Here is a 26,856-nt window from a genome sequence, read left to right as displayed (position 1 = left end):
TCGAAAGTTCCCTAGCTTTCGCTTGGAGCACTTCTGTTGTCACTGGAAGGGCAGCTGCTCTCTGCGTCCGAACAAAGTTGGCCAAAACTGTCTCCACTTCGTGGTGACGGCCTTTCTTTGGTTTGCTAAATGCCATCCTCGTTGCGACGCATGCAAAAAGCTGCTGTTTTTGTCCCCTCCAACGACAGACGTTTTTCTCGTCGACGCCGAAGTCCCGCCTTGCTTGATGGTTCGACGATGCCTCTGCGGCTATCACAACTTTTTGCTTGAAAGTGGCACTGTAGTGGAATTTCCTGCTTGGTGCCATTCTGATAACACCACGCTGCACACCGATACGGCCGACACGACACCGGTCAAAATGGCGACCTCGTTTGTGCACGGTTGGCTGCTGGCACGGCTAGTAGCGGCTTCGATACTGACTTTTCTAGATGGCGCTAGCTATGCACCATATTTAGCAGTTTCAATGAAAAACTGGCGCTTTGTTTAAAATCCTTGAATCTAAGCCGACCCTAGAGATTGGAATATGATTATTTGAAAAAAACTATTGGCCTAGATTCGAATAAATACGGTACTAAAATAAATTACAATTTTGCTTAGCAGTTTTATTACTTTATTATGTTGACTAAGCTACTAGTATGAAAAATTGAAGTAATGCCATTATTGTTATGATCATTTTCTTTCAGATGTACTTCGAGAACATAATTTTACTGCAGAGTATGAGTTATGAGGTCTAGTCATAGCCACACGTAACATTGAAAACATTAGGGTTATAAATGATGCAGCGTTAGTAATTGCTGGCTATGTTTTTTTTAAGACTTACAGGATCTTGAAAATGTTTGGCTCTTTTCTTTTTCTCTCTTCGCTGCATCCACAGTGCTGTGTAATGGAAAAAGGCGGCAAAATATGCCACTGTTAGTTTTCTTCCTTCACAAGAATAAGACAAGTTGAAGTTTTCTTGACCCATCGCGGTAGCTCTGTAGCTATGGCATGCTACTGAGCATGAGGTCATGCGTTTGATCTCGGTCATGGCAGTTATGTTCTGATGGGGGTGGAATACAAGAACACTGATGTACCGTGCATTAGGTGCACGTTAAAGAAATCCTGTCGGTTAAAATAAACCGGAGTCCCCCGCCATGACATGTTTTATAACACCTGTGGTTTTGTTATTTATAACCCCATAATTTAATATTAATTCTGAAGTCTTGTTGCATCTTACTAAGTTTTTTTAAATTCCTCTCTTCACAGTTCGTTGAGAGAACATGAGAAGCTGACTATCTGGGTTGTTTGACATTCTTAGCAATGTCTTGCATGATGAAGTTGCATGGCTTGCCCTTCTTTGACTTGTCAGGAACAATATTTTGTGAATATCACTACCATAAAATCTCGAGAGATGGCCCACCTAAAATCGAGAGCAAATTGAGTGAAAATATGAGGTGGGGTAACTTTCGGGTGGTTAACCTTCAATTTTTTAGCCGGGAGCTTAGTCAGGGGTGGTTTGTCTTTTGGGGTTTGTTGCATTCTCCAGGGTAGCGTACCTCACTGCTGCCAACCAGTTGTTGCAACACCTGTTTTTTGAAGCTCGACCGACGTTACTATTTGGTAGCGTGGTGTTGTCGGTGGACTGCAGGCATCGGGTAGACCATGGCAATCAGGCAGGAACGAGACGATTTCTGTGCGAAACTTTCACGGTTTATTCAATGGTTGGTGAAAGATGAGAAGAAGAGAATGAAGTGAAAAAGTACATTGTGGGGCCTTATAAATAGACCCACTAAAGTCGTAGGCGGGATCTTGCTCATGTCAACATCACGTGACGTGCACAGAGTCCCACGGTGCTTGGTGGCGGCACCCAGTCACCTGGCGGGCATTCACGAGCCTGCCTCCGCCGGGGCAACCCATGGAGTCTTCATCAGGGATAGGCGGCGGATCCCTTTTCTTTCGCGCGTCATTGGTTCGTGGAAAGGGCGTCTGGTTGTGGATAGGCGGCTGGTTCATTGCCCCAGTTGACGTCTTCACGAGGGCGCCTCCGCTGGCGGAAGTCCACGGGTCCTGGGAATTGTAGACAGCTGATCACTTTTCTTTTGCGCGTTGCTGGTTCGCGGAAAGGGTGTCTGGTTATGGATAGGTGGCTGATACATTGTCCCAGCTGACGTAAGTCCTCGTCGTGGCTTGATCCTTTCTTCTAGGCGACGTTGGTTCGCGGAAGTTCTCCTGGAGAGCTTGGCAGATCGAGGAAAGGGCCCCTCTAAAGTCGCACACACACACACAAAGGGGCCTGTAAGCATTGCAGGGTGCCAGCCATACCGGCAACTCCTCGAGACAACCACAACAAATTGTGAATTCACCCTTTGTTTCGATGAGGCATGGCGGTAGAGCATCCTTTTTGCATGGGGTGCTACACGCCAACTGTAACATGGTGGGGGCATCTTTCAAGCGGGGGGCATCTCTCAAGAGTTTATGGTATTACGATTATTTTTTTCAGGTATGCAGTGCAGTGCATGGTTCAACTATTATGCCTGGGTGAGTCAGAACAGCAGGCGCTACTTCAGAAGCTGTTGCCAGGTGATGAAGTGCTGCAGACAGACCTAAGGTAAGTGGAGCATATTGCCATCATTCTACATGACTATGTAACAAAAGGAGAAACAGTTGAATATCGTTAATTCTAACACGCTTAATTCGAACTTCCGGTTCATTCGAACTGACGCTGTGGTCCCATAAAAGTTATGTGTCTTCCAATGGCCGAAAATGGCCGGTAATGTGAATGCGCAAGCATTTGTGACGGTTCATTCAAACATATTGCGCTCCGACAATGCCCTCAGCAGCACGCCAAATCACGTGGCAGCAGCTCCGACCAGCATTGCTCTCACCCTGCCATGAAGGAAAAGCTTAGGAGAGACCCATCAATGCCACGCGCAATGGGGGAAAAGAAAAAAAGAAAAAGTGGCGTAAATTTTATTCTCTCTCAAATGACAAGGTCGCCGTTTCTGCATTGCACCGTAATGCCCCAGCCACACTAGTGGCAAAACAGACGCTGCGGGGGGGGATCGGTCCTGGACCGATTCTTTGCAACTCGCCAATGACCAATGAGAGTGGGCCCTACAGTGATGTATGTGTGGTAAACTGGTGTTGAGCGGACCCGCCCGGCTGCTGTATTCGTACTCGCATCTGGTTCAGCTGGACCGCTTGTTTAGCACTATCGTCTGCTCGCGTCACCTCTCGCTTGCGCTTGTTTTGGTTGGCTTGGTTTGGCCTCGTTCGTGCTTGTTTTTTTTATAATGACGAGTCTAAACCAACACGTCCTGATGGAAATGTTGCTGGAGACAGTGCGCCGTATCTGATTCTGTATGACAAAATAGACCCTGAATACAAGGACGTGAAGGTGACACCGAGTACCTCATTCTTGTCTTTTAAACCCAGCGATGCCGCGACAGAAGGGAGCAGACCAACGGATTATGATCAGTGGCAACAACTTCGCCATCTTGTTAAGACATAACTTTCGTTAAGAACGCAGGATGAAGAACATAAACACAGCGCAGCAGGCAAAGAAAAATGCACGCGAGCACACAGAGAGAAGCAGCGGCAGAGGCGCAGTCCGGCTTCGGCAACTCTGCTGCTTTGGTGGCAGTCTTAGGTGGCAGTAAAGTCCCTTGATGTACCCTCAAAAATACTGCAACTCTTCGAACTCTGCCGCTGCCGTGCGACCTTCTCGCCCTTTGCGTGCTCCCTCCACGGGAACTAGTCTTGCGCCCATTTTCCTGCATGATGATTGGTCTCCTTGCTGTTGCCCTTGGAAACGCGTGCATCTTGCGTTTTGCTTGTGTTCTTTTTCCGGCTAGTGTCATTTTTATTCTTAGTTCTGCTGGCTCGGTGCAGCGAATCTTGCATCCTGTGTTTCCTTCAGTGTCGTGCTAGCACTTTGTCATGCTGTAGCACATATAACTGCAACTAGAAGCCTGAAGATGGTTATACATATGATACCACAAGGAAAGCTTGATGGCTTGCACAAGGAGTAGTGGCTGCACAACATTGGGCGAAAGAACTTTGTTCCGACAAAGAACACTGTTGTTTGCGAGGTAAGGTGCCTTTCTTATTGGTCGTACCAAAGCATCCCCTAATGCTTCATTTTTCAAAAATTCATCTGGCCTGCTCATCAGCGTTGTTGCTGTGCCAATTTGTAAGTTGCATAAAAATGGGGGTGTCCTGTGTATGCTGAATAATCTGCTGAAGCTCGTCACCTCGCACAACGTCATCTGTTATTCAGTCGGAAATGCAGCACTATAGGTTCTACTTTCCGCCGTGAACAATTATGTGCAAAGACACAGCGTCTTGATCGCACTTTTCGTGATTATTAAGAGTCGTTGCCCATTTTACTGAAAATCGATTTAGCGACTTGTAGAGGAGTGTTCTTTCCAGCTTACTTCGATGTGTGCATCAATAACATAGATAATATGAATGTAGACCCTGAACTAATAATGGCAAGTGTACCGTGGCATACTAGCTAGTACCCGTGGCACTAGCTAGTATACAATGCATTCTTAATGTGTAAGCATTCTTTGGCGAGTACGCTAGCCCTGTCACAGGAAATGTGGGAGGCATTGTATCTGCACAAAAACGCGTAATTTGCAAACTTTAGATATTTAACCCTTTCAGGGTCGATTATTTTCGTCGTATGCGACTGCCCAGGATAGATTTTTTTTTATTGCAGGTTTAAATTCTTCAGAGGGACCTGCTTCGAAAAACATTTAAAGTAATTCTTCTAGGGTGACTAGAGTGAGAAAAAAATATTTTAGGTTGGTATATATGTACTGCTTATTCATTAATAACAACAATAAAAAAAGAAAATAAGCTTATAAAAATTAGAAATATGATGGATTACTATATGCATAGTTCATCATAATTATCATATCATAATCAGCCTGGTTATGCCCACTGCAGGGCAAAGGCCTCTCCCATTCTTCTCCAACTACCCTGGTCGCATAGTTGCATAGTTCAAGGCTTAGAAAATGCACACACGAGAATATTTCGCAAGTCCCAAATGTTCCTGCTCTTACACTAATATTTATGTCCATAGCGTAATCGAACTGTGTAGGTGAACACACTCAAGAAAACTCTCTGGTTGTGTGCCCGTTAAAAAAGTAAAACGTGTGACAAACTTCTGCTAATCTTCATTTTATCGCCAATCAGAGGCAATTAGTTCTCGCAAGTCTCAAAAGAAAGGGGGGGGGGGGGGGGGCAAGAAAGCAAAAGGAAACGCAAGCACGGCGGCATCCTTCGTATGCGCACCCCTGTGAGCAATAAACAAGTGAGTAACAAGCGGTCACCCTTTGAGCAATTAGTAACGAGATAGCCATCAGTTTTGCGAGTGCAAGAAGCTGAAATCGCCTGCGGAACAAATCTCAAACTACCGCCGCCCACCAGCGCACTTGCCAATGCGTGAGTGGTAGTATATAGACACGCCAGAGCAAACATACTAGCTCTAAAACAAACCATGCAACGAAAACTGAGAAAGGGAGGCGCGAGAAAAAAATTCCCTGTATTCCTGCATAGTGGCAGCACATGCCAGGAAAGAAAAAAAATTGGGAAACTGGCGCGCTTTTTAAACGTATGGATGGCGCTGTAAATATACGGCATCAACCATTTTGGACTTGTTCGCGGTGCCGTATATTTACATAATTGACCTTGAAAGGGTTAATTGCTATAATATTGCAAATGTAGATGACTGGTAGTGAAAAGGGTGTTTAACTGAGCTAGTTGATTCATTCTTCGACGATTGCAGCAGCATAACTTAAGGAACACGGGCGCAGAAAGAATGAATAGACGTGGATGCAACTGCACTGTCAACCGATTTCTTTATTGGAATTCCTGCGTTTTTTATTTCGTCGCCACATCTTGTTTTTTTTATACCTACCTGAGGCTTCCGGACAGGCCGCCATTGGAATATGAACCTGGCAACATTTAACGCTAGAATGTTATCTAGTGAGGCGAGTCTAGCAGTGCTATTGGAGGAATTAGAGGGCAGTAAATGGGATATAATAGGGCTCAGTGAAGTTAGGAGGCCAAAAGAAGCATATACAGTGCTAAAAAGCGGGCACGTCCTGTGCTACCGGGGCTTAGCAGGGAGAAGAGAACTAGGAGTCGGATTCCTGATTAATAAGAACATAGCTGGTAACATACAGGAATTCTATAGCATTAACGAGAGGGTGGCATGTCTTGTTGTGAAACTTAATAAGAGGTACAAAATGAAGGTTGTACAGGTCTACGCCCCTACATCTAGTCATGATGACCAGGAAGTCGAAAGCTTCTATGAAGACGTGGAATCGGCGATGGGTAAAGTCAAAACAAAATACAGTATACTGATGGGCGATTTCAATGCCAAGGTAGGCAAGAAGCAGGCCGGAGACAAGTCAGTGGGGGAATATGGCATAGGCTCTAGGAATAGCAGAGGAGAGTTATTAGTAGAGTTTGCAGAACAGAATAATATGCGGATAATGAATACCCTTTTCCCCAAGCGGGTTAGCCGAAAGTGGACGCGGAGGAGCCCGAATGGGGAGACTAGAAATGAAATCGACTTCATACTCTGCGCGAACCCTGGCATCATACAAGATGTAGACGTGCTCGGCAAGGTGCGCTGCAGTGACCACAGGATGGTAAGAACTCAAATTAGCCTTGACTTGAGGAGGGAACGGAAGAAACTGGTACATAAGAAGCCAATCAATGAGTTAGTGGTAAGAGGGAAACTAGAGGAATTCCAGATCGAGCTACAGAACAGGTATTCGGCTTTAACCCAGGAAGAGGACCATAGTGTTGAAGCAATGAACGAGAATCTTATGGGCATCATTAAGGAGTGCGCAATAGAAGTCGGTGGTAACGCCGTTAAACAGGAAACCAGTAAGCTATCGCAGGAGACGAAAGATCTGATCAAGAAACGCCAATGTATGAAAGCCTCTAACCCTACAGCTAGAATAGAACTGGCAGAACTTTCTAAGTTAATCAACAAGCGTAAGACAGCGGACATAAGGAACTATAATATGGATAGAATTGAACAGGCTCTCAGGAACGGAGGAAGCCTAAAAGCAGTGAAGAAGAAACTAGGAATAGGCAAGAATCAGATGTGTGCGTTAAGAGACAAAGCCGGCAATATCGTTACTAATATGGATGAGATAGTTCAAGTGGCTGAAGAGTTTTATAGAGATTTATACAGTACCAGTAACACCCACAACGATAAGGTGAGAGAGAATAGTCTAGAGGAACTTGAAATCCCACAAGTAACACCGGAAGAACTAAAGAAAGCCTTGGGAGCTATGCAAAGGGGGAAGGCAGCTGGGGAGGATCAGGTAACAGCAGATTTGTTGAAGGATGGTGGGAACACTGTCCTAGAAAGATTGGCCGCCCTATATACACAATGCCTCATGACCTCGAACGTACCGGAATCTTGGAAGAACGCTAACATAATCCTAATCCATAAGAAAGGGGACGCCAAAGACTTGAAAAATTATAGACCGATCAGCTTACTGTCCGTTGCCTACAAAATATTTACTAAGGTAATCGCAAATAGAATCAGGAATACCTTAGACTTCTGTCAACCAAAAGACCAGGCAGGATTCTGTAAAGGCTAATCAACAATAGACCATATTCACACTATCAATCAGGTGATAGAGAAATGTGCGGAATATAACCAACCCTTATATATAGCCTTCATTGATTACGAAAAAGCATTTGATTCAGTCGAAACCTCAGCAGTCATGAAGGGACTACGGAATCAAGGTGTAGATGAGCCATATGTAAAGATACTGGAAGATATCTATAGCGGTTCCACAGCCACCGTAATCCTCCACAAAGAAAGCAACAAAATTCCAATAAAGAAAGGCGTCAGACAGGGAGATACGATATCTCCAATGCTATTCACAGCATGTTTACAGGAGGTATTCAGAGACCTGGAGTGGGAAGAATTGGGGATAAAAGTTGATGGAGAATACCTTAGCAACTTGCGATTCGCTGATGATATTGCCTTGCTAAGTAACTCAGGAGACCAATTGCAATGCATGCTCACTGACCTGGAGAGGCAAAGCAGAAGAGTGGGTCTGAAAATTAATCTACAGAAAACTAAAGTAATGTTTAACAGTCTCGGAAGAGAACAGCAGTTTACGATAGGTAGCGAGGCACTGGAAGTGGTAAGGGAATACATCTACTTAGGGCAGGTAGTGACCACGGATCCGGATCATGAGACTTAAATAACCAAAAGAATAAGAATGGGCTGGGGTGCGTTTGGCAGGCATTCTCAAATTATGAACAGCAGGTTGCCACTATCCCTCAAGAGGAAAGTGTATAACAGCTGTGTCTTACCAGTACTCACCTACGGGGCAGAAACCTGGAGGCTTACGAAAAGGGTTCTGCTGAAATTGAGGACGACGCAACGAGCTATGGAAAGAAGAATGATAGGTGTAACGTTAAGGGATAAGAAAAGAGCAGATTGGGTGAGGGAACAAACGCGGGTAAATGACATCTTAGTTGAAATCAAGAAAAAGAAATGGGCATGGGCCGGACATGTAATGAGGAGGGAAGATAACCGATGGTCATTAAGGGTTACGGACTGGATTCCAAGGGAAGGGAAGCGTAGTAGGGCACGGCAGAAAGTTAGGTGGGCTGATGACATTAAGACGTTTGCAGGGACAACATGGCCACAATTAGTACATGACCGGGGTAGTTGGAGAAGTATGAGAGAGGCCTTTGCCCGGCAGTGGGCGTAACTAGGCTGATGATGATGATGATGAGGCTTCTCTCAAAAAGGTGACTTCTTTTCTTGACGAGGTCGCTGAATATGTGCTTACACATTGCATTCCTGTTTGACTTATCTCAAATGCCTCAAGAATCTCTGGAGTTAGCCTATCGTTGTTCCTTTTCAGGACTTGCACATCATGAAATTTGGGGGGTGCACGTGTGTACTTGGCTATCTTTTTCCTTTCTGTTCATTTTGCAACGTTTGCAATGCAAGGCTAGATTGCTGCCAGGGGTCCCTGAAAGGGATGATGCATTCTCTCGTGTTCGATCATTTAAGGCATCTTCCTGTCTGCCCTATGTATTGTTTTCCACAGGACAGAGGAATGGTGTACACTACTCCTTTGACGCAATCGCAGTACATGATGATGATGATGTGTGTGGTTTAGTGGCGCAAGGGCCAGATATGGCCAAAGAGCGCCAAGACAGCGTTAGTGATTTCGTGGTGGAATGATGGGTCCTGTGAAGAAGATGTGACGTGGCTGTAAAGTGGCCTAAAAATAGTGTGTAAAATCTACGTGCTATAAAATTATGGCGATGACTAATGACGAATACTATGAACATTAAAATCCATCGTAAAAGAATGACGCAGAATAGAAAATATATGAGATGGTAAAAATACCTGGAGCACTGTTGCCTCGCCGGAGCCCTTGAAACACAAGGGCCTAGAGGCACGTGCTATACGAAAGAACTATCACAGCGGCATCCTCTGAAGAGAGGAGACGCTACGAACATGTGGGGGCTAACAACATGCAGCATAACATCTTTCAGATAACAATCGCAGTACAGTCAAACCAAAATATATCGAACAGCGCGATGATCGCAAAATAGTTTGATATAGCCAGAATTCTGTATATAAGATAGCATAAAAAATGCGTCAATAACTTCTGCAGATCAATGAATGAACCAAGGGCGTGATCGGGGATCGTTCGGAGCATGCGTTCGGCTGCGCCGCACGCAAATGGCCTAGGTTGCGCCGACTTGATGAGATTGTGGGTTAGTGCTTGCACATACAAAATTTTTGCTCAATTATTTTTATTTTTTGCAACTTCAGGTCCAATTTCGCTTTCTTGTTTTTTTTTAATCTTCTCTACGAGGCCTTCAGCTATGCTGCATAGCATCGACACGGGGTACCCTGAATTTTCCAGCCTACTTAACTGCCGCGGAAAATTTTGTTCATTTTGACGCAGGCATGATTTATTCAGTGCTTTACTAAATGCTGCACTCGCTATTGCCTGTTTTACAGTCTTGGAATGGCTTGACGTGAAGGGAAGCACTTGTTTCTTTGCTCTGGGCGCATACCTCCAGCATAGATGTCCCGGTTTGAATTCTACGAAAATGTTGAGGAACTGCAGAGAACTGTGGTTTGGAAACTCATAAATGAAGTTCAGCTCCAGGCACATTGATCGAAAGGGCTCCAGTACGATGTCCTTAAGTTGTTTGTAATTGGTTGCATTCTCCGTTTGGCACAGTATCAAGAAGCCGTCCACGTATCGACAGATCCGTGTGGTATGCCTTTCCTTGATGAATCCTTGAATTTTCTTGTGGCATGCTGCCAAGTACAAAGCACTCAGGATTGGTGCTTTTTTTGATCCAATGCAGACCCCTCAGTCTTTTTTGGACAAACTTTTCCCATTATGCACATAGATTGTTCTTTCTGTGTCCGTGCTCCTTAAGTTTTGCTGCTACAATCCTTGATGATTGGTAGCTTTATAAGTGATAAGGAACTATTTAAACCCCCCCCCAAAAATAAATAAAAGGAGAATAACCATAAAGATGCATAGGACTCCTTAGAAAATGCATGGGGCAGCTTACAGTAGGGGTAGGCCGACTGAAATTTGGGGGAGGGCCAACTTGAAGTCTGGAGGTGGAACAACAGAAGTTTGGGAGTGGGCCAAGTTGAAATCTGGGGGTGGAGCAACTTAAGTTTGGAGATAACAAAAGTTGAGATCTGTGGGTGGGCCAACTGAAATTTGGGGGTGGGCCAAATATAATTTGGGGGTATGCTTACGCATACCTAGACAACTATAGTGGAGTGCCTACATTACATTTCACTTCTTCAGTTTGCTTTGAATTGGGCTGCCACGCATGCATGAGTGGGTTACAATATTTATTTGGCTTTGTCGCGAGTACAGGCAATATGTCGGGGGTGTTCACATGATCACACATGCTTGCTCACACTGAAATTGCACAACTGTCCTATTAAGTTTTCAGACAACAGTGAAAAAGCTACTTTCACATTGAATAGACCAACACATGGACGGACAATGCACTCGTGACGAATTCATTATAAGAAGGCATGCTGAATATAATACCTGCAGTGGACATGCGTGCACAGGCAAGAAAAAAAGAAGTCAGACACAGAGCGATGTGCCACAAGGAATACTAGATCAGATGCACAAAGTAAAGCATCTTATCATGTGGCAGAAAAAATGTCTCGAGTATGGAACTTGCCTCAAAGCTCCTTTTACATCAATCAGTATGCTCCATTCATAGTGCTTTAAGAAGAAACCGACCTGCTTATAAACGTTACCTTCAGCATTATATATGCTGTTATCACCATTTTTAAAAATTTTCTACACCACTGGAGCGTGCAACTTGCCCAAAGTCATGCTCCTCTATTGAATATTGCGGCCCGTCTGTGGAAGCCAAGGAGCAGGAGCGTACTGTGCGCAGCGCACGTGGCTGGCGTCCGAGGAGAATCGAGGAGGTAAGCGCTGCAGTGAGGAGAGTGTTGCTACTTTGAAATGATCAAGGGGCTTCAGGTGGAAGAGGCAATTAGCGCCATTCGTAAAGCTGGCGGGAAAGCAAATCTGCTTACCCCATGCGCAACTACACTCCCCTCACCCTCCCTCTCAACTCCCTCACCTTTGAAGGTCTCCGGGCATGCCCACCTCCAGGCCTGTGCCACTAGCCTTGCTGGCGCGGCGCCAGCTTAGCCTGCTCCTTGTAGTTCCGTTTTCTGCTGTTATTGGGAAGCGAGCGTTTGCCGGCGTGGGTAGTTTCGTGGCCCTCGCTCACCATGTGCTTGCGCACCACATTATTTCATGACTTGCACCATTCCTACGTTGTGTTATGGCGGACGAATAGTTCAAGAACAAGTCCTTCTTTTAATTTGAACAACTTTTCCGGCCCCTTCAAGTTCGAATTATCAAGATTCGACTGCATAACTGGAAAGTCCCGAAGATAGTCCACACTTTTTTTTTTGCACGATTTTTTTATTTCTGCGAAAAGATCCACATCCATAAATTTCAGGCTGCAGAATCAGCCCATTTGATTTTGGCCAAAATATGGCCTTAAAAGCAAACCATGTAAAACTCGCATATTTCAATAAAAGGACTGGGAATGGAATATGTCCTGACAAGTTACCATGAACCATTACCAACTAGTTACTGTTTGCAACGGTAGTTTATGGTAAACGTACACCGTATGTTCCCTACATAACTTACCTATCTTGAGTTTCTTATCACCATACACTGTTATCCAATAGCCACTAGGCGATCCAATCAATTAAGTAGGCTTAGTTTGTTGTCCTGATCTATTGACTGAGAATCAAGTTGGTAAAAGAAATTCCACCTTTCTGAGACCATTTCTGGATTTGATAAGACATTCTTCTTAAATTATTTTTGGCAGTGCGCCATATGGTAGACTAAGCCTTAAGCAAGTCAACTTGCAATGCACATTGGGTGGGATATTCTTTGAACTTTTATGGCACTGCTGCATTGCATTTGTGTAACGGTTACACTAGTCACTGAGGTAATGCAGCAGTTCTTGTGAATTGCTCGTTGCAGTACTAGTTAAAGGGGAATCGCCTACGACTTGGGCAACTTGTGGAGTGCAGTGAAGGCATAAAAGAGCTTTGCTAGCAGTAAACGAGTTCTGGGGGGGAGGTGATTAGGGGGGTGGAACACCTCGGCTATCGGCTTACCACCTCTTGAATACTGAATTGAATAAAAGATGAAAATTTGTAGAATTCTTTTGACTAGCTTCAGAATAGCTTTAAAAAAGTAAGCTTATTTGCAGTGGACTTTCAAGCAAAATGTCACTGACCATTTATTTTATTTATATTTATTTTTCATGTACTGCAGGCACAAGATGGTCCTTGTGATATGTGCATACACAAGTGCATGCAAACATTATCAAGAAGAACAATTCTAAGCAGCTTGTCACTGTATTTTATGTAGTGAAAAATTGTGTTTCATTTACCATTTGGGTTGCAATAATTGTAAAATGCTATCACGCTATAAAGCAAGAATCTCATGCAATCACTGAGATGCACAACCTACGTGTGGCATAACTGGTGGTTACAGGTATCCTGAAACTTCCTGTATTGGATAACACTCATTGTTCTTTCAGTGTTCTTTGATAGCATCAAGATAATGTACCACTTCCTAGTGGTCAAGTGTACATGTGAAAGACAAGAAATTGCTTGAATGATTGGCTGAAATAGCACGCCAATGCCCTAAGTATGCCACTTGAAGCAACCTAAAGGCAGCAACAACATTCAGGGGAATTAAAAAGAAGGCTATGAGAGCAGAGTTTCTGCACATGTGCCAGACTACTGCTAAGCAGTCCAGATCAGTTTCATGCTGCTGTAGGTTCTGACAGCTGCTGTGCCACTAAAACAAAAACAAAAATGTTTTAACAAGACTAATAATGGCTTTGCCGCTATCTTATTGTAACAAATAAATTGAAGAGAAGAATGGCAAAAACGAAGCTATTGAACAATAAAACAGCTATGTTTTTGAACGTCCTGCTTTTTCTAACATGCCGAAGAGATATTGGTGAGCTAGTAGGTTAACCATTATTGTAGAGGCAGCACACCTTTAGACACATGTATTAAAACTGAAAGAGAAATGCTGATCAGCACTTGGTATTTCCCTCTTTCAGTGCTCATACGTCTGTCTAAATGTGTGCTGTCTTTTGACAGGCTTCTGGGGTGACACATCCCTGCTAGGCTTACAGATGATGAAAACTACAACACAGATTTAAGAATGGAGGCTTTGCAAAAAGTTTTCACAGTCGAGGTATGATTAGCGAAAGTGAAAGCCTCCTGCAGTGTTCTTTTCTGCTTAATGTAATTGACTATGTATGAACCACGGTGAAATTGTATTGAAGTGAGAGGAATCGGTGCTGCCATGCTCTTTGTGATGTCAATTTGGTGTGCGTACATTCTTGCTCTACAAGTTTAGATTTATCCGCGATGCAAACATAAAAACTAATGTTTATGCTTTCTGGAAATATTCTAGGTTGATAAAAAAAAGGGCCCAGAACCATATAACACTATATAACTATAAAAAGGGGTGATAATTGACACAGGTTTAACTCGTATGTTTTAACTTTATAGCTTTGCCTGCAGTACCACAAATAGTTGTCACCAACTTTAATGCTGCACTGCAAGTAGTGTTGCTGTCTACCAGGGTTTCAAGAAACATCACTCCTCAAGCATCATTGTTGTGCGCTGACAGGAATTTGCTGAGACACATATGATGCATGCAATAGGCAACAAGCATGTGCATTCACCATCAGCAGTGGCATTATAAAAGACATTTGTGTTAATTGAATGGCCGTGCATTACATCCTTTATGCATTCTTTCATGCGAAATAATGTGCAGTTTATAGTCTGGCCTTGTGCGAGTTCTTGATTGTGTTTCCCATTATAGGGGGGGAGGGGGGATTCGGGCTAGTTGATTATTCATGATCATTTATAACACCGCTGACATCCAACTCGGTTGAAACTCAATTAGAAGTTGTCAGCATTGTGTATGTCTCTTGCATGTTTGTCTATCCTTTTGTGCATTGTTATTAGAGGGTTTTTTTTCCTGCTGTTTCCCAATTAGGCATCAAGATGGTCCACAAGGGTTGCGATTGAACTCTGCTTACCACAGAGTGGGGACCATAGATGCCTTGTAATGCTGCTGAAAAACCAGGACTGTCATCCAATATATATATATATATATATATATATATATATATATATGAATAATATAAAAGTAGCATTTTAGAAATTTAAAGACTACTTGCACATTTCAAATATTGAATATTGGTTCTTTATTTGAAAAAGCCAAGTATTTGTAGGTGTTGACATACTACTACAGATGACACAAGTACAGCAAGGAACAAGCACGGAGGCACCACCATATTTTTGTGCGTCTTCCTTTTTGGTCCTGTCTCACCTGTAGCACTTCTTTCTGTGAATAAGCTTGAATTATTCCAATCATGAGCTACGTGTTTGAGGCCCTTAAGATAAAACAAATCAGTCTTGCTTATAAGAAGGCTTTCTTAAAAACTAGGGGTGGGCAAATATTCAAAGTTTCAAATACTAATCAAATACTATGCCCTAATTATTCATATTTCAAAAATAAATATTCGGTAATTTCAAATATTGGAAACTAACCAAATATTTTGTAACAACCAAATTTTAAAGTATTGTTACTATTCTTAGTCTGCTAGACAGTATTGCAAATCATCAGAATTGAGACAAATCTTTTCAAAGCCATGCAGAAAGAAAATTGGTAATGCAAGTATTGTTTTTGATTTTGAGGTGGAAGCCTGCATAACAAAATGTGAATTTTGATTGTAGTCTGTCGTTTAGTATTTGTGGTAGTCTAGTCATGTAGTAGTTTTGTCTTTTACGCTACAACTTGTGATGTATTGCTTGCTGCGAGCCCTTCTACATGTGTCTGTGGCAAACAAGTACTTCAGCAGCTTTTTCCCCCACATCATCTGACCTTTTTTCAGCAAACATCTATTAAGCTTTCTTCAAAAGCTAGTCATACAGCAGCAACTTCCTTAGAAAGATTGATTGCAGCTACACTCTTAAGTTGTTAAGAGGAGCTATTTGTGTAGTTTTTTTTAAGACAACTAGGGATTTTGTGTTTAAAACTGATTCTTTATCCTGTATAGCTAGCTGTTTGTTTTTCACCAGTAAGTGCAAGCGTGGTACCTAATTATGTGGAAATAAATATTCGTGCTGTAAATACATGCTTGGGCATTTGACTATTTGATAATTGATTCTATATTTGATACTTAATATTCATATTTGATTCATATTAAAAAAAATTTGATATTTGCCCACCTCTATTAAGAACTGTTTCGAATGAATAGCACAGTGTTGGCCTCTATTTATCATGCTTGTATTGCTCCATGCAGGCTGTCCACAGAGGTTGCTCTTGATGCCCTTCGCCCACCATCATGGCCCCCAACATCTGAAAAGCCAGGATGGCAATTGACCAGTTCAGACCTCAGTCCAGGTGTGATCTGTGTCTCTGGTCTCTTCCTGCAGCAAAGGACAACTCCAGAGAAGGCTGCTGCTCAAGTTTTCCATCATGTGAGTCTGACTGCCTCCCAGCAACCTTTAGGTACCCTAATTCACAGCAGACATGTTGCTTGCTCCTCAAATAATTCCGCTATCCTCCCAGAAACAGTTTATTCTTTATGATGTGCTTAATGACTCTAACCAGGGTGTCTACCAACCGGGAAAACCGGGAATTCTCAGGGAATTTGAACATTCTGGAAAAACTCAGGGAAAACTCAGGGAATTTGTGCTTCTATCAGGGAAAATTAGCTGTAACTTTATTGAAAGGGAACGACAGTTGTGGTAATGCTGGCTCCAGTAACAGAGGAATCGCAACGAATCGTCATTGACGCCGTGTCATCGGCAGGATGTATTGCCAGAGTAGTTAATGACCGATTTTGTAGACGTCCGATTTTTCGGACATGCCCGATAATTTGCACGGCTTTGCAGCACCACCACGTACTTCATATAGTCAATGTATATTGCCCTGACTGCAGGTCAGAAATGGCATTAATCAAAGCCGCCACCGCCGCTATTTTGATTATCTCGTCGCCTCGAACCGGCACTCTCGCACGCAGATCCGCTGGCAGCCGTAACCACCACCGCGGCAACGTTAGGCCTAGCTGCTTCTATGTTCGCTATTAAGCTTCTTGCCGTGCGGTGCTGTGCTTTTCATTGAAAGAATTCGCCGCTATTACCAATGGCACTGACTCCGCCTTTGTAATCCTCGCGATTGGCTTTGAAGCTCGCAGAGCACAGCGCGTTGCGTAATGCCAGTCTCCGAAAGTTAGCTTCGCCTCAGTACAGTAGTGTTAGGCGGTGAAGCATAACAAGCGTGGGAAGGGGCAATTGTCACGGGACACAGTATGTAGTCCTTAATTAAACACACGTGCACCCCCATCTCCTTTCACAGTACGAGCACCGGTATACCTAGTAAGTGTACTGGCAGGCCTTAAGAGCTTTTTCGGGTGTGCCTGTGTCAATTTCAGCCCTTAAGGGTAGTTAAAGACAGGCATTCATTATTTTTGGACTGCCCGATTTTCGGATGTTTTTGCGGCCCCTAGGGAATCAGAAAAATCGGACGTTGACTGTACAACTGACCAAGAGGATGCTTCAAATGATCCATGTGGTGAAAGCGTGGTAGAAGGAGGATGAGAACAGAAAGGACCGACGCACTGAGGAATTAACGGGAACAGAAGCGTGCCGCCGCCTTTTTGAAGGAGCTTGCGCTAAAAAAACTAAGTGTTGGCAGACGCCGAGATGCAGATGTCCCTCATCCAAACCAAAATAAACTGTTTTAAGCAGTGAAACCCAACACTGAGATGTTGTGTACGGGCTGAGAGTATGTCAGGACAGTTGAGGTTGACTTCCCAGCTGCTGAGAGAGAACCTTAGTTGTGACAACGTTCAGGCCTCATACAGATGAGCTTGCTATCAGTTGATAGAAATAGCTCATATTAAAAAAATATTTACTTATGTATGCATCTCCTTTTCATTAAAATGTTCGACTCAATTTGGAATGGGTTTTACCATTTCTTTCGCTGTGCATTTTACTAACACCTTCCTTCTGTTTTCTTTTTAAATAAAATAGATATTACTCGTTACTATTAAAACTGGATTAAGTAATTTTTTTTGTTTCAGCATGCTTACTAGAGAGTGACAGCATCATACAACGTGGTGTCTGCCTGTCTTGACATAAAACAAAGTTCTGGCTCATTCAGGGAATTTCGCAAAGGTGCTCAGGGAAAACCTGGAAAACTCAGGGAATTTGGAAATGTCAACTTGGTAGACACCCTGTCTAACTGAATGTTGCTAAGCAAAGATTGTTTTCAAGTCCATGTACAAAATTGCCAATGGATTATCTCAAAAATTATGGCTTAGCATTCATGAACTGAAAGAAGTGTGCCATATTACCTATCTAGGCATAGAACTAGATAGTGAATTTAGCTGGAAATATTATATATATGCCTTATGCAGTCAAATGTCCAATTTTTCGGAATTCCTAAGAGCTGCGTGAACACCCGAAAAATCGGGCAGTACGAAAAAATGAATACATACTTTTTGCTGCCCTCAAGGGCCCAAATCACCACAGGCACATCCAGACTAGCTCTACAGGTCAGCCAGTACACTTATCAGGCTTACGGTGCTCGTACTGTGAAAGGAGATTGTGGGTGTACACATGTATTCTAATAAAGAAATACACACTATGTCCCGTGACAGTGGCCTCTTCTTTACTTTCGTATGCTTTACCACAATATACTGCTTATGCTTGAGTGCGTAACACTGCTGTCTTGAGGCTAAGGAGAATACGGCAATTGGCATTATGCAACGCTTCATACTTGCTGTGCTTCCCACTCTTTGAAGCCATTTGCGAAGATGATAAAGGTGAAGTCAGCGTCATTGCTGACAGCGCTGAGTTCTTTCATTGAAAAACATGGCACCAAAAGAAGGAAGCTTGGTAGCTAACGTTGAAGCAGCTGGGCCTAGCGTTGCTATGGTGGCTATGGCTGCCATCGATCATGTGCTGCCAGATCATTAAAATGGCGGTGGCGGTGTCTTCGATTAATGCCATTTTGGACTTGCAGTCACAGCAAAAAGCCCTGAAAATCAGACGGCGAAGGGTTTCGTCATCCGAAATTTCAGACGTCCTTATACATTGGCTCTATGATGTATGCGGCAGTGCTGCTAAGGCGTCAGAATTGTCGGGCATGTCTGAAAAATTTTGTGTCCAGGAAATTGGTCATTGACTGTATAAGAAACTATGACATTCCTGTTTTGTCCTGAGGAAAGCACATCAGTATATTACCTCAGATATACTTAACTGATGCTGTACTTATGTTAGCTTTAACAGTTGCACTTAGCATACGTTATTGAATCCTGTGCATTCACTTATTGATATTACATTAGGCATATCGTGATATTTTTTTTTACTTTTATGTATTTTTTCTATTTTAAGAATACTGTAAGCCTTGACAGGCTCTTACTGTAGTGGGAATATAAATAACAAAAAGTACGGAATGCTAACAATACATCATAAAAAAAATCCAAATATAAAAAAATAAAGAAATAAAGAAACAGTGCAGAATAATAGGAAAGGGTACACATTAGACATATTGAGTTTGAAATAAGAACTGCGAGGGGTGTACACATGAAAAACATACACTAAAAAGAACTGCAAGCGGCATACACATAAAAAACGTACACACCATGAGTAGCATATTTGGGCCATTGGTCATAAATGAAGTTTTTCTTTTTTTTCTACAACGGCGCAACTTGTTGACCAAAAAAAATTTTCAGTCTTGGCAGCAAATGTGTTGACCGATTCCGAGGACACAATGTCGTGTGGCAGTCTATTCCATAATTCTATAACTGATGGAAAGAAGGAATGCTTGAGTGTGTTACAGTGGGAGATAAATGGCCTGATACTCTTCTCGTGGTTTGTTCTAGCTGAACGCTGGTATGGTGGTTTTATTTACTCGTGCTTCTTTATATGAATGCTGTCATTATAAAGAAGATAAAGAAACTTTCAGGCAGCAATGCATTGCAAGATCGCCGAAGTTTGAATGTTTGAATGTTTGCCCTCTTGTGTAGTGTGGTTATGCTGATGTCACATGAATACTGCGAATACACAAACCGGAGAGCTTTATTTGGAATTCCCTTCAGTTGATTAAGTAGGTAGGTTTGGTGCGGACTCAGGATAATACTGTCGTATTCAAGGATTGGCCACACAAGGGCCTTAGTATAACTAGCTAGCCTAACTTTGTTTCGTTCTCGTGTGCAACGAACAGACTGGACAGCTGGGTTGTCAAGAAGCAAAATCACCCACGCCTTTATTCTGCATCGTTATTTATAGTCGAAGGTGGAAAGGGTTAGTAACAGTGAGGGGCGGGTACATGCACGTGGCAATCGTGCATGTAGATAGCACATGCGCTTTCATCAGATACGATACATCCTCTTTCCAAACAGTAATTACATGACGGAATTAATACCGCTGGCTCGTCTGCTGGAACTGCTGGTCATAACCCAGACGCTCTGGCTGCCGCGTCTGTCGTTGACTGCGTCGCAATGGCTGAGACGACGGCTGTTGAGCTACCACGGGCGAGGCTGCAGTAGTAGTTGACGCCACACCTTGAAATGGGGTCTGGTTGTCGGTCATATCTTCGTCGTCTGATGAGCCAACCTCATACGATTCCTTCGTCGCCAGAAGATGCCGACGGTTGCGTCTCAGCACAGTATTGTTCTCTGTGTGCACATAGAAGGATCGTGGGCCAGCCGATCCGACCACCTTGGCTTTCCTGGCCCATGATGTTCCATTCAAGCGTACCGCGTCATTGTTGCTGAGGCCTGGTAAGGTGCGCCTAAGACGACTTCTCTGCCGGTGTTTCTTGACGACAGTCGCGGACATTGGATTGAAGTCCGGCAATGGTGTGCGCAGCCGCCTTCCTTGCAGCAGTTCCCCAGGAGACCGGCCATCTTCAACAGGACTCGCCCTGTAATTTAACAAGCCCAGCCAAAAACACTCTCCTGCAGCTTTTGTTTTCTTTAGGATACGTTTCACCACCTGTACACCCTTCACAGCGAGCCCGTTTGATTGAGGATACTGCGGGCTTGATGTCACATGTTTGAAATCGTAACGCTTTGCAAAAATAATAAACTCTTGGCTGCTAAACTGTGGGCCGTTGTCTGTACAAACCTGGACTGGGATGCCGTACCTTGAAAATATTTCACTCAGCCTATCGATAACGGCACTGGCTGTTGTCTCTGGCAGTAGCGCTACCTCAGGGAAATTGGACATCGAGTCGTATGCACACAAATAATCCCTTCCCGAGTACTGAAAAAGATCGACGCCGATACGGTACCATGGCTGCGTAGGCGTAGGTTGCATGATTAAAGGCTCCGATGGCTGCTTAGAAGCAAATGTCTTTCAGGTTGAACATCTTTCAATCAGGGACTGAATGTCAGAGTTTATGTTCGGCCAATAGACCATTTACCTTGCTCTAGCTTTGCACTTAACCTGGCCCAGATGGCCTGCGTGGATCCGTTTCAATATGTCGCCGCGCATGCTTGTCGGTATGACTACTTTCGTCCCTTTCAATAATATGCCGTTTACTACGGACAGCTCTGCGGCCACTGGTTTCAGGGGGCCGTCGACAGGTTCTCCCTTCGCAAGCTTTCTTAACACAGTGCCAAGATGTGGATCGAGAGCCGTTTCCTGTGCAAGTTTTCTAGCTGTCGTTTCACTTACGAGTGCTGATACGACCGTGACGGCATGGATCTCGATGTCACTCGTGTCTGAAGCTGCCTTGAGTCCTGGAACAGGTGATCGGGACAGCATATCAGCAAGGGCCATTTGTTTGCCAGGAATAAATGTTAGTGTGTAGTCATATTTCATCAATCTCAAGAAAAATCGTTGCACTCTGGGTGGCATATCACTTATGCCTTTCTTTGATATGTTTATCAGTGGACTGTGGTCACTCTCGAGGATGAGGGGGCGGCCATAAACGAAATGATTGAACTTTTCGCAACCGAAAGCTAAAGCCAACGCCTCTTTTTCAATCTGCTGAGAAGAGGTTGATTGGCGGCTCCTAAGGCAAAAGCGCAGTGACCGGGAATGGCGAGACAGCCCGAAGCACTGTCCAAAAAAGGCGACAGTAATCAGCAGCGCGAGCGGAGCCGAGCCGCGCGTTGGCGATGTGTCTGTGCCGCGAGGCGCGTCTTCTTCTTCACAATCTCCCCCCGGACAAAAAGAGCCATCCTGGCGCCTTAAGAATCAGGAGGCAGAGGGTCGTGGTAGGGCTTGAGACGCGAGACGTGGACAATGTCACGTCCACGCCGGCGCAAGTCTTCAGGTGGTGACAGTGGCTCAATTAGAAAATTCACCGGAGATGTTTGCTCCAAGACTCGGTAAGGCCCTTCGAATTTTGGGACGAGTTTCGAGGAAAGCCCCGGAGTCTGGAAAGGCACAGACAACCACACAAGAACGCCTGGAGCGTAGGTGGTGTTCGGAAGCGTGTCGGTGCGGTTTTCTTTCTGGCGCTGCTGTTGCTCGGCCGTAAAGGAGCGCGCTAGCTGGCGGCATTCTTCGGCCTGTCGGGCGACGTCGGACACAGGTAGACACTCGGAGGCGTCAGAACGGTACGGAAGGAGCGTGTCGATGGTATGCGTAGGCTGGCGGCCATACAGGAGGAAGAAAGGTGAAAATCCCGTAGTGGCCTGGATCGCGGTGTTGTACGCGAACGTGATGAATGGAAGGATGCGGTCCCAGTTACCATGATCAGATGCCACGTACATCGACAGCATGTCACCAAGCGTGCGGTTAAATCGCTCTGTGAGTCCGTTAGTCTGGGGATGGTATGCCGTGCTTGTCCGATGAATAATACGGCATTCCGAGAGCAAACTTTTGACGACTTCGGAGAGGAAGGCGCGACCTCGATCGCTGAGGAGTTCTCGAGGTGCGCCGTGTCGAAGCACGAAGCGATGTAGAACGAAAAAGGCTACATCCCGTGCCGTAGCACTTGGTAAAGCAGCAGTTTCGGCGTAGCGTGTCAAGTGGTCGACAGCAACTACGATCCACCGATTGCCGTCTGGCGTCATAGGAAGCGGGCCGTATAGGTCGATGCCGACGCGATCGAAGGGTGTGGCAGGGCACGGGAGCGGCTGCAAGGCACCAGACGGGCGTAAAGGCGGCGATTTGCGGCGTTGACAGTCAAGACAGCACCGAACAAACTTTTGTACAAAATTGTACATGCCGCGCCAGTAGTAGCGGTGGCGAATTCGTTCGTACGTCTTGAAGACTCCGGCGTGGCCACACTGTGGATCGTTGTGGAAAGCGGCGCATATTTGTGACCTTAAGCTGCGGGGAATCACCAGAAGCCACCGACGGCCTTCAGGAGAGTAATTGCGTCGGTGGAGCAGCTGGTCACGAATGGCAAAATGAACTGCTTGGCGTCGGAGGGTTCGGGTTACAGGGATGGTCGATGATCCAGAAAGGTAGTCGAAAAGAGAAGCGATCCACGGGTCACGACGTTGTGCGGTGGCAAAGGAGTCCATGTCGAGAGATGAGATGGAGTGTGCGGAAGTTGTTCCGCAGGCCGAGTCTGGAGGTAAAGGTGAACGAGACAGGGCGTCGGCGTCAGTGTGTGTTCGCCCACTGCGGTATACGACGCGAATATCGTACTCCTGGATGCGTAATGCCCAACGGGCTAGGCGGCCAGTGGGATCTTTCAAGTTGGCAAGCCAACAAAGCGCGTGGTGATCTGTGACCAAGTCGAATGGGCGCCCGTACAGGTATGGTCGGAACTTGCCAAGTGCCCATACTAAGGCCAAGCACTCTTTTTCGGTCACGCTGTAATTGGCCTCAGGCTTCGTCAGCGTGCGACTCGCATAGGCGACTACGTATTCGGGGTAGCCTGGCTTTCGTTGGGCGAGGACGGCGCCGAGACCGACCCCGCTGGCATCTGTGTGTACCTCAGTTGCAGCCGACGGGTCGAAATGGCGAAGAATAGGTGGGGAGGTGAGAAGACGACGCAGCGTAGCGAAGGCGGAGTCACATGCAGGGGACCAGGAGGAGAGGGTGGTGTCACCGCGCAGAAGCTGAGTCAATGGCGCCATGATCGATGCGAAATTCCGAACAAAGCGCCGGAAATATGAGCATAGGCCCACAAAGCTCCGAAGTTGTTTGATGGTCTGAGGCTTCGGAAACTCAGCGACTGCTCGAAGTTTTGCAGGATCGGGTAGAACGCCGTGCTTGGACACAACGTGGCCTAAAATGGTGAGCTCTCGCGCGGCGAAGCGGCACTTCTTGAGGTTGAGTTGGAGGCCAGCGTTCGTTAGACAGGTCAAAACAAGTCTGAGGCGGAGCAGGTGAGTCGGAAAATCAGGCGAGAAAACCACGACATCGTCTAGGTAACACAGACATATGGACCACTTGAGGCCACGCAGTGTGTTGTCCATGAGTCGTTCAAAGGTGGCGGGGGCGTTACAAAGCCCGAACGGCATTACGTTAAATTCATATAAGCCGTCAGGCGTAATGAATGCGGTTTTCTGGCGATCGGCTGCAGCCATCGGCACCTGCCAGTACCCCGAACGCAAGTCAAGGGACGAGAAGAATTCTGCTCCCTGAAGACTGTCGAGGGCGTCGTCGATGCGCGGCAAAGGATAGACGTCTTTGCGCGTCACCTTATTTAGCCGACGGTAGTCGACGCAAAAGCGAATAGACCCGTCCTTCTTGCGAACGAGAACGACAGGCGATGCCCAGGGACTGTGCGAAGGTTGAATAACGTCACGGCGCAGCATATCTTCGACTTGGGTGGTAATGACACGACGCTCTTCGGCCGAGACGCGGTAGGGTCGTTGACGTAACGGCTGATGTGGACCGGTGTCAATGTGGTGCTGCACTTCCGACGTGCGGCCCAAGCGAGGTTGTGAAACGTCGAATGAACTTCTAAAGTGGTGCAGGAGATCAAGAAGGTCGGCGCGTTCGGCAGGTGTGAGGGTATCGGCGATGGCACTCGAGAATGCATCCTTGGACGTCTCTTCAAGCGCAGAAATCGAAGACGACTGGCCGGAGTCGACATCAAAAGAGTCTCCGGGGACGTCAACCAAAGACGAAGAGTCGAGGAGTTCCACGATGCCAAGGCATTCACCAACGAGCAATGTAATAGGCGCACAGAGTGGATTGCAAAAGTATATATTGCTACAGCCGCCAGCCATGTCAAGTGTTGCGAAGGGTAGTCGGAGAGATTTACGGCTCATGAAGACGTCGGAAGGTGTGAAGAGGACCGTTGCATCAGTGATGGCATCGCAAGAGACGGGTACGAGAGCGAAGGAGCTAGGTGGAATATCTGTGTCCTCGCGCACGGTAAGTTTAGAAGGGCGGTCACAATCTTCGTGCAAGGGTGCGTCACAAGGGGAAAATTCAACTTCGGCGCGTGCGCAGTCAATCACGGCTTTATGACGGGATAAGAAGTCCCATCCGAGGATGACGTCATGCGAGCAGGTGGGAAGAACAATGCACTCGACTATGTAAACAATGCCGTGAATAAGCACACGTACAGTACAGGCTGCGTGCGGAGTGACGTGCTGAGCGCTTGCCGTACGAAGCGACAGTCCAGAAAGCGGCGTGGTCACCTTGCGCAGCGAACGGCACAGTTTGGCGGCTATCACAGAAACGGCTGCGCCGGTATCCACAAGAGCGAATGCAGGAACACCTTCTACACTAATTTCGACCACGTTAGCAGGACAGGCGCGAGGACTTAGGCAGTTCGAATGGGGCGCAGTTCTTGCCTCGTGAACTGCGACGTTCAGTTTTCCTGGTCAGGTGGTGCGGGTCGCCGACGCATTGGGGAGAGCGAGCGTCGGCGAGGGGATGGCGAGCGACGCGAAGGAAATTCTGGAAGGTCAGCACGAGCATACGGTTGGGGCGAAGGAGTGGCGTATTGGCGAAAGGGCTGGCTGCCGTACTGGAAGGGCCGAGAGGCGTCGCCGAACGCTTGAGGCCGACGTCGGCAATATCGGGCGACGTGTCCGGGAGTGCAGCAAGAATAGCAGATGGGACGATTATCAGGCGTCCTCCAAGGATTAGCTCTCGGTGCGGTCCAAGATGCAGCATGGGCTTCCGGTGGCACCGGTTGGGAATGGGTCGCGAAAGACGCAGGCGGAGGCCTGCGTACTGCCTGCGCGTACGTAAGAGGCGCGGCCACAGGCAGGACTGGCTGCGCATAGGTGGGAGGAGTCGCGACAGGCTGCACTGCCAGAGCAGAGTTGAGATTCGTGGCTGCAGGCGGCTGATGGTGTGCGGAAGGGACAACTTGAGCGACCTCTTCGGAGATGAGAGTGCGGAGCGTGTTTGGAAGACGGGAGGTGGGCTCCTGAGTGAAGGGGACTAAAGAAAGTTGGCGGGCAACTTCCTCACGCACGAAGTCCTTGACCCGTTGAAGTAATGAGCATGGGTCGTACATGCTGTCAAGGCTTGCCACCAAGTCGTCGCTGCCCAGAGCACGCCGAGTCGAAGCGCGTTGCTTCCGTAACTCATCATAACTTTGGCATAGGCTGACGACTTCGGACACAGTGCGCGGATTCCTGGCTAGAAGCATCTGGAAAGCGCCGTCATCGATGCCCTTCAGTATATGGTGAATTCGCTCAGCTTCGGGCATTGCCGCGTTGACTCGTTTACACAGGTCCACGACGTCTTCAATGTAGCTCGTGAATGTTTCTGCCGTCTGCTGTGCTCGGGCGCGCAAGCGTTGTTCAGCGCGCAGTTTGCGAACAGCGGGTCGGCCGAACACTTCTGTAAAGGTCGTCTTGAAGATTGACCATGTGGGTAAGTCACTTTCATGGTTGTGAAACCAGAGTTGGGCAACACCAGCCAGATAAAAGATGACGTGGGTTAACTTGGCTGGATCATCCCACTTGTTGTGCGCGCTCACCCGTTCATATGACGCCAGCCAGTCTTCTACGTCTTCGTCGTCTGCACCGCTGAAGATCTTGGGGTCGCGTTGTCGTGCAACGCCGGTGCAAGTGACGGACTGTGGCGTCGGCGCCGTTTGGGATGAGCTGTCGGTCATGGCGGGCGATAGCGTTCTTGATCGCAGCTCCAGGGTTACAAGCGACGGGGTTTGAGTCCCAGCACCTCCACCAATTGAGAAGAGGTTGATTGGCGGCTCCTAAGGCAAAAGCGCAGTGACCGGGAACGGCGAGACAGCCCGAAGCACTGTCCAAAAAAGGCGACAGTAATCAGCAGCGCGAGCGGAGCCGAGCCGCGCGTTGGCGATGTGTCTGTGCCGCGAG

At 46.2% G+C, this 26,856-nt stretch overlaps 1 protein-coding gene across 1 annotated transcript in view; it reads left to right on the top strand.

Moving 5' to 3' along the window:
* The window catches only part of LOC126521268 (midasin), a 386,114-nt gene that overhangs the window by 7,528 nt on the left and 351,730 nt on the right, over positions 1 to 26,856 (top strand). Inside the window, exons 3-4 of the mRNA XM_050169921.3 lie at positions 2,480 to 2,587; positions 15,925 to 16,102. Coding sequence (XP_050025878.1) covers positions 2,480 to 2,587; positions 15,925 to 16,102 — 286 coding nt within the window. The remainder of the gene's footprint in view (positions 1 to 2,479; positions 2,588 to 15,924; positions 16,103 to 26,856) is intronic.

Source organism: Dermacentor andersoni, chromosome 6, assembly GCF_023375885.2.
Source record: "Dermacentor andersoni chromosome 6, qqDerAnde1_hic_scaffold, whole genome shotgun sequence".
In the NCBI taxonomy this organism is placed as follows: domain Eukaryota; kingdom Metazoa; phylum Arthropoda; class Arachnida; order Ixodida; family Ixodidae; genus Dermacentor; species Dermacentor andersoni.
The sequence above is the reverse complement of the archived record's forward strand: the minus strand, read 5'-3'. Positions and strand labels throughout refer to the sequence as shown.